The sequence below is a fragment of the Salminus brasiliensis genome, chromosome 1, assembly GCF_030463535.1.
Source record: "Salminus brasiliensis chromosome 1, fSalBra1.hap2, whole genome shotgun sequence".
Classification (NCBI taxonomy): domain Eukaryota; kingdom Metazoa; phylum Chordata; class Actinopteri; order Characiformes; family Bryconidae; genus Salminus; species Salminus brasiliensis.
Genome location: NC_132878.1, coordinates 65,581,869 through 65,597,462, shown reverse-complemented (window position 1 = coordinate 65,597,462; position 15,594 = coordinate 65,581,869). Strand labels below are relative to the sequence as shown.

At 36.7% G+C, this 15,594-nt stretch overlaps 1 protein-coding gene across 3 annotated transcripts; it reads left to right on the top strand.

The window, feature by feature from the left end:
* Positions 1-1,580: 1,580 nt before the first annotated feature.
* Positions 1,581-14,288, top strand: papola (poly(A) polymerase alpha). Of its 3 annotated transcripts, none has more exons than XM_072686674.1 (23): positions 1,581-1,806; positions 3,126-3,296; positions 3,426-3,492; positions 3,782-3,863; positions 3,976-4,085; positions 4,169-4,222; positions 4,330-4,441; positions 5,075-5,164; positions 5,671-5,809; positions 6,367-6,439; positions 6,644-6,764; positions 6,890-6,974; positions 8,794-8,847; positions 9,021-9,140; positions 9,389-9,498; positions 10,105-10,226; positions 10,630-10,772; positions 11,258-11,292; positions 11,430-11,545; positions 11,715-11,777; positions 11,886-11,930; positions 12,049-12,081; positions 12,881-14,288. In XM_072686674.1, the coding sequence occupies exons 1-23, from the start codon at positions 1,799-1,801 to the stop codon at positions 12,974-12,976; spliced, it is 2,049 nt and encodes a 682-aa protein (XP_072542775.1). In that variant the 5' UTR covers positions 1,581-1,798; the 3' UTR covers positions 12,977-14,288. The 3 variants fall into 3 exon arrangements, with proteins under 3 accessions (XP_072542775.1, XP_072542758.1, XP_072542767.1); XM_072686657.1 differs by having other exon boundaries at positions 1,582-1,806; positions 11,258-11,331; XM_072686666.1 differs by having other exon boundaries at positions 1,583-1,806; positions 11,258-11,331; positions 11,889-11,930.
* The last annotated feature ends 1,306 nt before the right edge of the window (positions 14,289-15,594 follow it).

Sequence of the window (15,594 nt, the reverse complement as noted above, 5' to 3'; positions counted from 1 at the left end):
ACTGTACTATAGTGAAAGTATGGGTACTGTATCACAATCTAACTCAATTAAAGGAGCAGAAACTGTACTATAGTGACAGTATGGGTACTGTATCACAATTTAACTCAATTAAAAGATCAGAAACTGTACTATAGTGACAGTATGGGTACTGTATCACAATCTAACTCAATTAAAAGATCAGAAACTGTACTATAGTAAAGTATGGATACTGTATCACAATCTAACTCAATTAAAAGAGCAGAAACTGTACTATAGTGAAAGTATGGATACTGTATCACAATCTAACTCAATTAAAAGAGCAGAAACTGTACTATAGTGAAAGTATGAGTACTGTATCACAATCTGACTCAATTAAAGGAGCAGAAACTGTACTATAGTGAAAGTATGGATACTGTATCACAATCTAACTCAATTAAAAGAGCAGAAACTGTACTATAGTGAAAGTATGGATACTGTATCACAATCTAACTCAATTAAAAGAGCAGAAACTATACTATAGTGAAAGTATGGATACTGTATCACAATCTAACTCAATTAAAAGAGCAGAAACTGTACTATAGTGAAAGTATGAGTACTGTATCACAATCTGATTCAATTAAAAGAGCTTATAGTGACAGTATCGGTATGCATGAATGGGTGTGTTACCCTGCGATGCACTGACGCCCTGTCTAGGGGGTACCTATCCATCATTTTCTGCTACAGCCAATGGTCTCAACAGTTAACAGTGAAGATTTTCCATTATTCAAGAAAATTACTTACGTATGTTGAATAAAATTAATTAATAAAATAATAACGTTTCACTTAACTAAGAGAGGTTCTTTTTTCTTTTTCTTATCCTGTCATTACTGCTATTATTATAGTTATTAGATGTTTATATTTTTGTTGCTATTATTATTATTATTATTATTATTATTACTACTACTACTACCCTGAGTCTAGTATTGCTATTATTATTATTATTATTATTATTATTACTACTATCCTGAGTCTAGTATTGCTATTATTATTATTATTATTATTATTATTATTATTACTACTACCCTGAGTCTAGTATTGCTATTATTATTATTATTATTATTATTATTATTATTATTATTACTACTACCCTGAGTCTAGTATTGCTATTATTATTATTATTATTATTATTACTACTACCCTGAGTCTAGTATTGCTATTATTATTATTATTATTATTATTACTACTACCCTGAGTCTAGTATTGCTATTATTATTATTATTATTATTATTATTATTATTATTATTATTACCACTACCCTGAGTCTAGTATTATTATTATTATTATTATTATTATTATTATTACTACTACCCTGAGTCTAGTATTGCTATTATTATTATTATTATTATTATTACTACTACCCTGAGTCTAGTATTGCTATTATTATTATTATTATTATTACTACTACCCTGAGTCTAGTATTGCTATTATTGTAATTGCTCTGACACCAGTACAGTTGCTCAGCAGTTGTAATCATGAGGATGGCGGTGAAGCTCCGCGCCCTCTCTCCTGCAGTTCACACACTCTTTCCTCGTTTCCTCCGCTGGGTGGAGGTGTGTTTCCCCCTGTTTGTCTCGCTGCTGTGTGAACAGAAGAAGCCCTGGTGCTGTCTGTTTTGCGGAGCGCCATGTTTGCACGAACAAAAGCGCCAAACCCGCGCAGTAAACCGCCGCTAAGCTGCGGCAGAATGTGACAGACTTCAGCGAGCTTTAACTGAAGAGAGAGGGAGAGCGAGAGAGACACACAGCTAGATAGGGAGAGGGAGAGAGGGGGCAGAGCCGCCATGCCGTTGTGAGTATTAATGACGGATTTCCAACACGGACCTATTCGACCATTTAGAGGCCTATGGGGGGCAAGCGAATAACAGAAACCCTGCAGCAAACATCAACATTAGATTTCTCTTCTGACCAGGAGTGACCTGTTTTAATACTGTGAACGTAATGGCGTTAAAACAGCAGGTCAGATACGGGTTTAGCTTGCAACGTTATTTTACCTGACCTGGCGGGGCTAGCCTAGTAACCAAGGCAGCTAACGGCTATATCAGCTCTACGGCCAACAAAAACACTCATAAGTTTAAAGACTTAGAGTTTTATTAATGGAGCAGTTTATATTCTCTATGTCAGGTTTCTAAAAGCCCACACCTAAAACTGACAATCTTCTAATTATTGGTGACAGAGAAATAAAACACGTTTATAAACACTGAGAAGTGACGTTAACGACAGCTAGCACTAGCTAGCTCGGTAGGCTAGCTAGCTAGCTACGTGAAACGGCGATAAAAGGGGACACATTATAGCCCTAATTTATCACCAAACCAGAGACGTTGCTGGGTTTAAAATATTTAACTAATTATTTAAAGACAATTATCGTAATTTTTCAGTAGCTGTAATATTATTTTGTGAAGTTTCCGATCCACTTTAAATGTAGCATAGCTAGGTATGTTAGTGGTGGCAGTTAGCTAGCTAGCTAGTTTAACTGAAATACTAGTAAAAGGCCAAAATCAGCTTCTTAGGTTTGACAGTTCCTTTTCTAAATGTGATGTTTGTCTTGATAACGTTTCATAAACCCGTCTTTCACATGTAGTAGCTACATGTCAGACTGAACGTATCGTGTAAGCCCTCGCGTCTGTGTCCTCGTTCATGTGTGTGTAGATAACGGAGTGAATGAGGAGTGTTTATTTCTGTCCTCTGTCTGATTGAACACTTTGTTCTTTCCATGCAGTTCAGACATTTCCCGCTGGGTGTCGCAGTTTCTTGTGGCGAATTACAGCATCACTCAGTCGACTCGTATATATTTTTCTGACAACATGAACATTTCTATATTTTATATCATTCTGATCTGTTGCTTAATATTCAATAAAGTAATCAAGATATTCAGTTCTTCAGTTACTGTTGTCTAAAAGTGGCCTCCAAATCTAAATGTGTGTTGTAAATTGTAGGATGGCGTTATCCTGACATTTATCATCTGGTATATCACCCATACCAGACCATATCATGGTCTTAGTTTGTCAGTGTCTCAATTTGCATAAAAAAAATCGAGTAGTTTTTTTTTTTTCTCTCTCAAAATGTTAAAATGTCGTACCTAACTGACCTGACAACTTTGTTGTTCCTCAGTCCGATCACAAATCAAGTTCAGACGGCCCAGCAGACCCCAAAGCACTATGGGATCACGTCTCCCATCAGTCTGGTCCTGCCAAAGGATTCAGACCTGGCGCTGACTCAGAAACTGACAGATGCGTTGAAGCCGTTTGGCGTGTTTGAGGAGGAGCTGGAGCTGCAGCGAAGGTGAACACTGGTTTTAGTCTTGAATCGCAAAGAAGCAGTTGTGTCAAGCTGGTTTCGGTATTGGGAAGTCGAGTGTTGTTGGCAGATTGAAGAGTTTGTGAGTTTGAATGACTGTTTTTGTGTTTGCAGAATCCTGGTTCTGGGCAAATTAAATACACTGGTTAAGGAGTGGATCCGTGAGATCAGTGAATCCAAGGTAAGAAGACACATTTTCTAATGTAGAAAAGGAAAACCCAATGTATTATAGTATTGTGTACTGCTTACACAAGGCTTACTGCCTTTTAGCTCTTCTTTGAATGTTTTTTTGCACTTTTTTGTGCACTGGTTTTGGGGCATCCTGTTTGTCCCTTTTTTTTTATTATGGTTGCATTGTCTTCAAATAATGATCTACAATTCAGGGAGTGGAGCAGTGTTCAATTACATTTCTTTGATTTGTTGAATTGCTTTCTTTACAATCGTCTAATATGAGATTTTGTTCTCTGCAGAATATTCCAGCATCACTGATAGATAATGTTGGAGGAAAAATATTTACGTTTGGCTCCTACAGGTTAGGAGTCCACACTAAAGGTAAATAAATGATTCAGCTTTCCACATAACTTATAACTTAAAAATAGATGTAGTTATTATTTGTTTAAACTTCCTGAGTATCTAAGGGAGACTTATTTTGTCTAAATTCCAGGTGCTGATATAGATGCTCTTTGTGTTGCTCCTCGCCATGTGGAGAGGTCAGACTTCTTCACCTCTTTTTATGATAAATTAAAAGAGCAAGAGGAGGTCAAAGACTTGAGGGTAGGATATTTATGAAAAGAGTATGTAGCAGTAATCTTTTTGTAGATAAGTAAGTGATACTACTTTATTATTATTTGTTCTAGGCTGTGGAAGAAGCATTTGTACCTGTGATAAAACTGTCATTTGATGGCATTGAGGTATTTTACTTGATATGCTTAAATTCTGTTTGAATGGAACATGGACATTTTTATTAGTTATTTTTATAGAGTTATTTATTTGTTTATTTATTTTTTGTTTGTGTCAGATTGACATACTGTTTGCTCGGCTAGCGCTGCAGACCATTCCAGAAAATTTAGACCTGAGAGATGACAGTCTACTGAAGAACCTAGACATCCGCTGTATAAGAAGCCTGAATGGTAATTTTTTTTTTCTATACACTGGTTGTGCGGCCAAATAAAATTTATTGTCGTTTTCGTGCAAAAACCTTGCATCTCCAAAGTGTCAACTGTACAGGAGAATGAAAAAAAAATTCTTTACTATTTGGTATCATTGTTAGATTTGATCAGTTCATACAACATCAAATCTAGACACAATGTAAAGAAAAATGCCAGATTTACATTATTTCAAAGAGTAAAAAACAGCAAAAAAAACATTTTTTTTTTGTGACCGTGAAGATCTTTTCTAGTCCATAGTAGACATGATATGGACAGAACACAAAATGTATCAATATTGCTCCAATTTGACAAGCTGTTTGCCTTGTATTGTTATTACGCATTGGTTGTTGCATTCATGTCATTTAGATTTGTTGGTTTACATGCATTAGACATTCGAAAGACCCGGATTGGTCAGCATACTTGCAAGAAACAACAAATAGAATAATAAAAAGTTGGTCCGTACACACTAAAGCCTTTAGTGCTGGGTAGAGGCATAATAGAATGCTTCACTCAAATTATTATTTATTATATTACTTATGTAGCCAAATTTGAAATATAGTAGTGGAAGTATAGTATATTGTGAGATGTATTGCTGATGTGACTTTTCATGCTCAGGTTGCAGGGTCACAGATGAGATTCTTCACTTGGTGCCCAACATTGAAAATTTCAGGCTTACCCTCAGAGCCATCAAACTGTGGGCCAAACGTGAGTCAGTGAGCATCCCTCTTTGTGATGCTCTTTTTAATGAAGTAGTTGTATGTGGCATTTGTGGAATACAAACAAAAGAACTGCTGTGTTTAGAAAGGATTAGTGCTGTCAAAGGACCTCTACACTGCAGCATTTTGAATGACTTTTGTCTTCTGTTGGAGCACAATAGTTTGGCTTGGATGTGATGCATCACTGCTAAGGCTTCCAGTTTTAATGAATAGGTAAATTGCTGGCATCTGTATGGAAGCTTAGAAGTGCACACCTTTAAAGCCCCAATAAAAAATTGCTAAACACATTTATGAATAAATCAGATTTTTTTCACTTTTTCTGTGCTGAACGCTGTCTCAGTGAACCATTTTTTTTATCCAGATGTCTCTTGTACAGACTGTTTAAAAAGGCTGCAGTGTTTTGAGTCTAATAAATGGATTTTTATTTTTTATTTATCCTGCATTTGAGTTAAAAGGCACTGAAGGGGTTTTAAGTTAATGGGCAAACTTTTTCAGGTCATAACATCTATTCAAATATCCTGGGTTTCCTGGGTGGTGTTTCGTGGGCCATGCTGGTGGCTCGTACCTGTCAGCTTTACCCCAACGCTGTGGCCTCAACCCTTGTTCATAAATTCTTCCTGGTTTTCTCCAAGTGGTGAGTTCTTCCTAACTTAAACATTATATCACATCACCAAAAGATCCTCTAAAATATATCCCTAATAGGGATGATTCTTACAAGGACTTAACCTAACATCTTAAAAAAATTAATAAATTGTATAGTTTGTCCACATGGTGGCGTTACATAGTTTTGAACGTTTCATTTAATAAAGGTCTCTTACTCTTGCAGTTGTACTTAATGTTTCATAAACTATCTTATAATGGTAGATAATATCATCGGGATTATAATAGGCCTGTAAGCAGAAATTCCTTTTTAAAACCCCCGTAAGCAGTTTTCACAAATACACATACATTTGGTATTTGTTCAGTTTACGAGGACAATGGGATCATTGGATCCATCATTGTAAGAGCACAGCTGTGATTCTAATAGATCTTTTGTTTGGACTTTTCTCAAGAAGAGTTTAAGAAAATAAGGAAGATATTGGTAATTAAGGGCCGTTGTTAAATCAATGAACCTTACTAATGTGGTGTTATGAAATGGACACTTCAGTAAGTCACTGTTTTGTTCTCTTTGTTTCTTTAATGCTTTGTTAGGGAGTGGCCGAATCCAGTTCTTTTGAAGCAGCCAGAAGACTGCAACCTCAACCTGCCTGTCTGGGACCCAAGAGTATGGCTTTATCTTAAGTCCATCTCTGGGGCACTGTTATTGAACTTACCTTAATTTAGTGAAAGTGTTAATTGTTCTCCATGTTCAGTTTCTTGTTTTTTAACCTGAAAGTTGTAAAGCATGTGTAGTTTTTACATATTTTTTTATTTGTTCATTCACTTATTTTTGCTGAACTGTCATTTTAAATGACTTGGATTGTTGCAGGTGACCCCTAGTGACCGATACCACCTCATGCCTATCATTACTCCGGCCTATCCCCAGCAGAACTCCACGTACAATGTGTCTGTGTCCACCCGGAACATCATGGTTGAGGAGTTCAAACAGGGTCAGTCTTTTTTACACGCCGTACACTGGATCCTTCTTGTTGATTACTACAGTTAAAAATAGTATGAGAATGTATGTATCAGGTGTCCTGAAATGCTTCTTAGCGTTTTGCTGTTTTTTTTCCAGGTCTAGCCATCACAGATGAAATATTGCTGAACAAAGCAGATTGGTCCAAACTATTTGAAGCTCCAAACTTCTTTCAAAAATACAAGTATGTATTGAGCTGCTTATCCTGTTGGACACACATGGTGAGATTCAACTATTTCAATAAAGATTTCAAAATTGCACAAACACAAACAAGCTGTCCTACATCATATGTTGCATATTGCTACAGTTTGAAAAAGAAGAAATAAAGCCTAATTAAAGAGCTAATGCTAACATTTTGAATTACTCCGAGCACAAGGCAGTGGGCTTCAGGCACAGTCGTACTCATGAATCCAATTGTCATAATCCTGCTTGACGATTAATAATTGTAGACCATGCCCACAATGTACCAGACTCCTATTTGAAATGATTGTTTGTCTTTCCTAAGGTAGGTATATGGAAATCAAAAAAATATCTGATTTTTTTTACTGCTTTTCTTGTGCCTTATTGTATGCAATTCAAAAATAAAATGCTTTAGTTCACAATTTGTACAACGTATTTCTTGTTAGTCTGTGTTTTTGTAGTGTTTTTTGTTTTCTTTTTTTTTTATAAGTCCATAAACATTTAGTGTGCATGTTCTCATCTCATGACTGAAGTTATCCCTTTTTACCAAAAAATGAAATACATGGATCTTGTTTTTTTAATATATAAATATATAAGCACTTCAAATTTAATGAACCATAAATATCTGAGCACCTATTTGTTTGATCAGAACAACTTTTCTTGTTCAAGAAGGAAAGGTAATGTTTAATCCATTAGTTTAACTACTTTCCAGATCATTAGGTTCTCTTTGTGCATCATGTTTGTCCCCTTTTTTTGTATCTGACATCGTGTGAACTGAAGAAACAGCACGTAGTAGGATCAGAGATGGTAGGAGTAGGACATTTTCTTGTGTTTACAAATGAAAGTGAGCTGTTAAACATGCTTGTCCTTTTCTATAGACCATCTAGTAGCCTTAGAGTGTAATAGGAGTTTGAGGTAAACTTTCATTTTTGTCTTCAGAGGAAGTAATCATTTTGGGAAATTCATTAATTGGTTTTGTCTAAATAAATCCTTAATTCTTAAGCCTTTAAATCATTCTTTCATGGATTTAGACTGTAGAGGAGCGTATACCTTACTCTTAATAAAAATATGTATATAGAAACAGCACTATTAAGACTATCTACTTCTCTAATTTAGACAAAATCAATTAATATTATGGTTTGCCTTTACTTGCATAAAATATGCTTAAGAAAGAGATTCTTCGTCTGGTGGTCCAAATGGATTTGCTGTTCTTGTTCTCATTTACAAAAATGATGCAGCTTAACTGCATTAATTAGTGTGAGTCGCTGTTTTTGTAAGACCTTGTTCATAGTAACCACTACTTTTATCTTTTTTTTCCCCCTCTAACTGTTAAAATAAATTCTTATGTGAAATTGTCTACTGTTTTATTTTTTTCCCCCCCAAATACATGGATGATCATAACTGGACTCTGGATGATTTAAGTTGATTAGGGAGGATCTTAAATTGCAAAGCAATGCCCTTGACGTTCAGTGGTTCATTTGTATATGTACGTTAAATTTTAGGGTGTATCTGACTCCAGGAATAATGACCAGAAGTAAAATTAACATAATCATAAGTATTTTAGTTTGGAGTATAACTTCAATAATTACATTGGTTTGTATAAGCATTTAAATATGTAAGTGTAGACTAAGATAGACACAATCTTGGTTTTCTAGTATGGACTAGTAATGCTGCATCAGTGGTTGATTTGAGTTTAGAGTAATCCCAGTGTACAATTATGTTTAGGTCTGGGTGGCCCTGGGGCCCATAGCCCTCCCGGAGTTTAGGTGAACGGCTTCTGTTTAAAGGATGTAATGGCATTGTTCTGTCTTTTATGTTCCAAGGCATTATATTGTGTTGCTAGCAAGTGCGCCCACTGAGAAGCAGCACCTCGAGTGGTGAGTACTGCAGACACATGATTGGTCTGATGAGCTGTTTTATTGTTTTGCCAAAGAACGTTTGCTGAGTCTGTACAGCGCCTTGTTGGTTGCTTTATTAAAGATACAGTACTTGGTGGCTGTTGTGGAAGCTTATGAGTAAGCCTCCACCTGATACTGTATGTTTTCAACAGGGTTGGCCTTGTGGAGTCCAAGATCAGGATCCTGGTGGGGAACTTGGAGAAGAATGAATTTATTACCCTTGCCCATGTCAATCCACAGTCATTCCCTGGACCCAAGGAAGGCAGTGACAAGTGAGTGATTACGTACAAGTTCTTTTTGCATTGACATATTTGTACTGCTGTATGCAAATGTTTAAGCACCTTCACAGAGGTCATGTTTTATTATTCAAATGCTTTTTTATGTGCTTTACAATTTGTAGAAAAATGTTTCTTGTATAGGCTTTGTTTATTTCGTCACCTGGAAAATTATCAAATGTCCCTGTTTCCTTCTTTCTGTTCTCATCTAAACATGTTGTTACATGTTCAATGCTTGTGAACAGGGAGGAATTCAGCACCATGTGGGTCATTGGCATTGATTTCAAGAAAATGGAAGGGTCCGAACATCTCAATGTGGACCTGACCTTTGATATCCAGTCCTTCACTGACACGGGTAGGATGCTCTTTTTCTGAAAAAAAGATTGTTAGTATGTTGTTTATTGAGAAGTTTTTTTGTGTAAATGTGTGTGTTTATGCATATCACTGCGGGAGGGCCACAATCCCTGAACAGTTTAGTGTTTTGGTTTTTGCTCCAGCAACTCCTCAGTTAATTGACACCAAGCAGTTTGTGAGTTGAGTATGGCTCAACACTAAGCTCATTGGGGTTATGGCTATGTAGTACATCCATGTAGCCCATATATTTGTATGCTAAATGAGCCATGTATATTTTTTTAGATGCATCACTGGAGTTAGATTGGGTTAATGTGAATAATAAAGTCTAATAGGTTCAATTAAAGCTTCTACAAGCCTATTACTGCACATTATTTAATGGTTTAAAACGAAGTTAATGTTTTAGTTTAATCCAATCATGAGATAAAATGTTACAGTTGTTTGCAAAAGTAGTACTTTTGGCTTCCAATCACTCAACAGAAGGGTGATTGGTCCTAATAGCATCTTGGTGTAAGGGTTAAGGGTTTGTGCTTCATTTCCAGGTTTAGAGCAGCTCGGTTGAGTTGTTGATTATCACTAATTGCAACTTATATCTTCTGAATGAACACAGTGTACCGCCAGGCCATCACCAGTAAGATGTTTGAGCCTGACATGAAAATAACAGTGATGCATGTGAAGCGGAAGCAGCTTCACCAACTGCTGCCAGACCTGGTCATTCTGAAGAGGAGAAAGGCATGTGAACATTTTCCTGGATTCTGTCTGGAATGGGCCTGTCACGACAATTATGTTATCGACTTATTGTTCTAAAAATGGACAGGGCCTTTATCATTTTAAGTGCCCTTGATATTATCGCATTTTGTTTACTTGTATGTATTTTTAACAATGGTTTTATTTTATTTATGTAGGATATTTAAACATTTTTATTCCAATTTTAATATATGAATATTCCTACTCTTTAAAATGGTATACTTGCTTTTTCTATTATATCAGTGGTATAAATCTTTCTTAAAATGGTTTTGATTGTGGCAGGCCTAGTCTAGACACGCAGTTTCTTGGTAGATCTGGTTTTGGTCAGTTGTATTTCAGTCACATTCCTTTTGCTGTCCCTAACTATTGATCTTTTCCTGCCTTACAGCATTCCACTGAGGGCCTGCGTGGTATGAATGACAGCAGTGTGGATCTGTCACTGGACAGTGACAACAGCATGTCCATGCCCTCCCCTACCGGCACCTCCTCTTCTACTGTTGCCAAGAGTGGTCATTCTACCAGTCCTCATGGGTAATTATTATTCGCTAATAGCTCATGTCGTATCACAATACTTTAGACATCCAAGCGTAAGGTTGTATTAATCTTTGGCGTGAACTGCCATATTTGATGTTTTTGATTTTTCTATTCTTAAGATGTCTACAGTGGCAGGCACAACATTTTAATGGTCTATGCTAGATGTTTTGTAAATGCTTAACCTAATATTTTAAAGTTGAATTATTATATACTTCCTAATTATTAAGTTGCTATTATTCCGAACATCAAGCAAAAAACGCAAAACTCAGACCCTAACATTGACCTACATCCTAATCTCAACCCTCGTCCTAATCTTATCTGTATTCGTTAAGTTTCACTGTCGTTTTTAACAACTTTGTTTTGTACAGTTTCGGTAGATAGGTTGTAGGGTAGCATCTGTATTAAGTGTAACCATATTTTTATTTATTTCATTTTCTTGAAATATCTACAAAATATGATGTCCCCATCTACAATGTGTCCAGCTGCACAGCAACCTCCGCCAGTACAGAATCTCAAGGTAAAACAGACTCTTCAGGAGGCACAGCTCCTGTTGGAGGTATGTCTGTCTTTTTTGTGTATAAGTTTATCAGCTGTAATTTCGTAAGCTTTCTTGCACCATAAAGATTCTCTATAATATTACATTTCCTATTACAGCCCAGGGGACCACATCGAACAGTACCAGCAGCCCTCCTCTCCTGGGTCCCCCTGCTGGGAAGAGACCAGGCTCATCCCTCCAAGCTGAGAAGGACAAGAAGCTCAAAGTAGAAGAGGTAATAGTGCTTGTGCTCATTAGAACTTATACTTTGCTACCTGATCTTCTTTGAATTATTTAACATCAGAGGAAATCTGTTAATGTGATAATTTTCTATGTGCAGTACAATGGCTGATCTGGAAGGTTTGGCATGTTGAACAAAACACAATGCATTTTTTTTCCTTTAGGAGTCTACCTCAGAAGTGAAGGCCACAGTGCAAAAAGAGGAACAAGCTCCAGTAGAGTCTGAGGTGCAGTTTTCTGTTCTTCACTTACCAGAATAATCTGCTATTGAAGGCAGCTGCTGACAAATGCTGATGATGACAAATCAATGTTTTAATAGTGCTGTTTATTTGAAGCAGGCCCCTGTGGAAGGAGAGGTGAAGATGGAGACTGAAATGACAGTAAGTGTTAAAAGTGTTTCTTTTGGTGATTTCACTTTTAGGTTTGAAATTTCTGGTTTGCATGTATGAAATGATAGTGCTGATGTATTTCCGTCTGTTTACTTTTTTCCTCGTGTAGGAGCTGGGTGCAGAGGAGAAGCCTCAAGCTCAGGTCAGTATGAATCGTCACCCATGCCGGACAATTTAGACAACTGATATCTGATAATTTCATTTAATATAGGGAAAATTTTTCTTGCTTTAAGAAGTCTGTTCATAAAAATGTACTGTTCATTTCATAGTCCAAAAAAGTCCATGTAGTGCAAAATCAGCTTACCTTGCTTCTTCAATAAGGCACAATTCAGGAAAAGCGCTCTTTTACATTATTAGTCACAATACGAACATCATTACAAATATATTGAGATTGGAAAATGGTTTAGTAAAAAAAAAAAAAAAAAAAAAAAAAAAAAACTGACCATATTGGGAACATGAAGCTGCACAAAGGTTGTAAGTGGACCCCAAGGAAAAAACATAAAATAAAACTGTAGGACATGGGCCGTTTTAAAGTCATCAGTCAGAATTCATATTGTAGTGTATATGAACATTAGTTATTAGTGGTTTTGTTAGTTTTTGTCACTTTTCAGATTTTTCAATACTTCATTTGTTATAATTAGGGTTATTTGATGATTCCAAATATTATGCATCACTGTCTAAACACAAAACTTTGTTATCCACATATTTTTTTAAGCACCTTTGCATTTTTACAAAACTCATGGTTTATAAGTATCAGATAAATCCATGTCAACTCTCAGCTGATGGTATGGCCAACTGATACATCGTTCAGATCCTAATAACTACTGCAAATATTGTAGTTATGAGAGTGAGAAATTAAGTGTGGTCCCCAGGCCTTGAAAATTGATGAGTTAAGTTATATGTGCCATGTAACTGAATGTTTTACATTTTATTTTTTTCAGAAAATTGCCAGTGCGGATCTCTCCGATGTACCTCTTCTGCCGGCTAACCCCATCCCAGTGCTGAAAAACTCCATAAAGCTGAGACTCAGCAGGTAGATTTGCTCAGGTTGTCTGCCTCTCTCCCAGTGGCCAGATGAAAAAACCCACGATGGCGCAGTGTCCTGTGCGAAGTCGCCAACTGCCTCAGGTGCAGCCTGAACTCAAGAGGTGCAGTGCCCGGCTCTGTCCACGAGAGGGCAGCGCTGCTCTTCCGTAAAATAAACAAACACAAACTCTCCGATGGTTGTAATTTACTGTCCTTGCCCTCCATGGAGAAAACAATGATGCATAAATATGATGTCATGCCCTCACAACCTCATTGTACCGACTAAACATGTGTTTGTGTGAGCACGTGCACAAAAAGCTTGTATATTCCCATAGTCGCATCTTAATATTTGTCCTCAGAGACAGAGAACATCTCCTTTAAATGAGTGTGGGGTGTTTTTTTTTTTTGTTTTTTTTTTTTGCTTTTTTGTGTTTTTTTTTTTTTTTTTTTTGTGAATCTGTAATGTGGCATCTTTTTTCTTTAGGCTGCAGTGAGTTGACTGGACATCAATCCACTGTTAGCATTTTTTTTTTCTCGGACATCAGGATCAAAAAGGTGCTCAGATGGCCAAGTTGCATCAGGTTAGTCAGGACTAATGAAAATGGTAGTGCTTTACGTACAACTAGAGTTCATGTGACTGTCGCTCAGTGATGAACTTCATTTGACCAAATTAATCTCCGAACCGAGATTATGCTAGTCTAAACATCTGCTTTGCTGTGTTGCTTTGAAAGCGTCAACTAGTGGTTTCTGTAACATGGGATGGAACAGGTATTGTTTTCCTGTTTGCTCTTTAGTTCTTTTGATCTCTGCTGGCATTGTCTTGTTAATCCATTACAATGAAACAAGCAAAAATTCATTTATTTGCTTTGAACCTTCTCTCTCTTTTATTTTTTTTTTATTGTTAAACTAACATGGAATCAGTGATGCATATTTAAGTACATTTGGATCTAGCATTATTAGGACATAAGCCCAAACATGCTGTCATAAGCTTTAGGATATGAGGAGACACGAATCGAAGCAGTAGTGTGTGCTAGTTTTTGAGGCAGGGGGACAGATTTGGTTGATTCTTGAAATGTGTTCTGGCTTTTCCTATTCAATATTTTGCTGATATGTCAAGAGATTTGTTTGTCTTAATTATATGTGTAAATCATGTGGAGATGCGTAACAGTACCGCTGCTCCAAGAGTACTGTTAATGCACTTCTCCTCTGCAGTGACAACTGTCTTTGGTTTCCGTATTCAGTTCTCAACTTTACATAGGCTTATTTGTAAGGACGAGCTGTTGTACTTTTTTCACAAATAAAGGTCTACAAAGTTGCAAAGAAGCACTGTGGTCTGGTTGCAGAGAACTTGGAGTGTCCCGGTATGATAAGCTCTACGCTCACGGCGTAGGCGGCAAGATGGCAGATGTGTGTTATTTTGAATCTCTATCCAGCTGTTTTGTTAACACGGCCATTTATTCGACCAAATCCCTCGGCTCCTCGCTGCCTTTGTGCCGTAGCTCACAGTTCACAGTGTTGTGCACAATATTATATTCACAACAAATCACTGTTAACATCAGATGCAGGTAGTCTAACTGTTAGATGTTCTGTGGGTGCTGTGCTGCACAAGTGACAACCCACTAATTCTTTGTCCTTTTGTACTTTTTCTTTACTTCCTTTCTTTTGTATCTTCGTCTTCATCATCTTCCTGATTTCTCTCTGCTCACTTTTTTTTCCCCCTTTTGTTAAATTTACCTCAGTTATCTTCTCTTGATTTCTGTTCTCCTGCTTTCTCCCTTTTCTTTTTTTTTTCTTTTTCTTTTTTGTTCTCCTTTCTCCTTGACAGCTTGAAGACGACTGTGAATTTGAGTCCACACCTTCAACCATCATATTTTACGCAAGTGGTCTTATCAGTTGAGGGTATAACCAAGCACGTCAGTGACAGTAAAGACCATGGATCTCCAACAATGTATTTATTTAGAATCAGTGCAGATACTAAAGACACAAAAAACTTCTCCCTTGTCAAATGCGGTTTTCCTAACGCTCCTACTCTGATCTGATTCATATCAATTCACATACAACTGGTGCTGCCACAGTGTTATAATCAGACCTTCTAACCTTACAATTCATGGTCTCTCTTGCTGCTGAAAATGAAATCTAGCTCTATTTATACTGCACCTCGGAGTGTGAAAATTTGTGCATAAAGCAACATAATCTAATTGGACAAGGAAGCTGTGGTTGTTAATCTGAAATGGCATGATGATTTCCCATCTGCAGCCTTCGTGCGAGATTTCTTTCTGAGTGCCTCTTATAAGAAATTGTATTTTGTTGCTAAGTAACGCCTTTTGTTGTATCCTACTCTACTCTGTCGTCTTATTAAAATGTTAGTGATTCGGCAGTGTTTCACTTGCACCCGTATGGGTTGGTAGTTGTGTGGTAGTGAAGATGCTTTTCAGTTCTGCAGTTTATTGTGGTATGGTTTAATGTATTGACAGGTTGCTAAACACAAATATAAATAACACTGCAACATTCTCCTTTTATTTACAGAGTTGCTCATTTATCTGGTTTAGGGAAAAAAACAGAAAGCATTTCATTAAAATTACCCAGAAATCAAACAACCAGTTACAATATCACTGTATTTAGTGTGCTC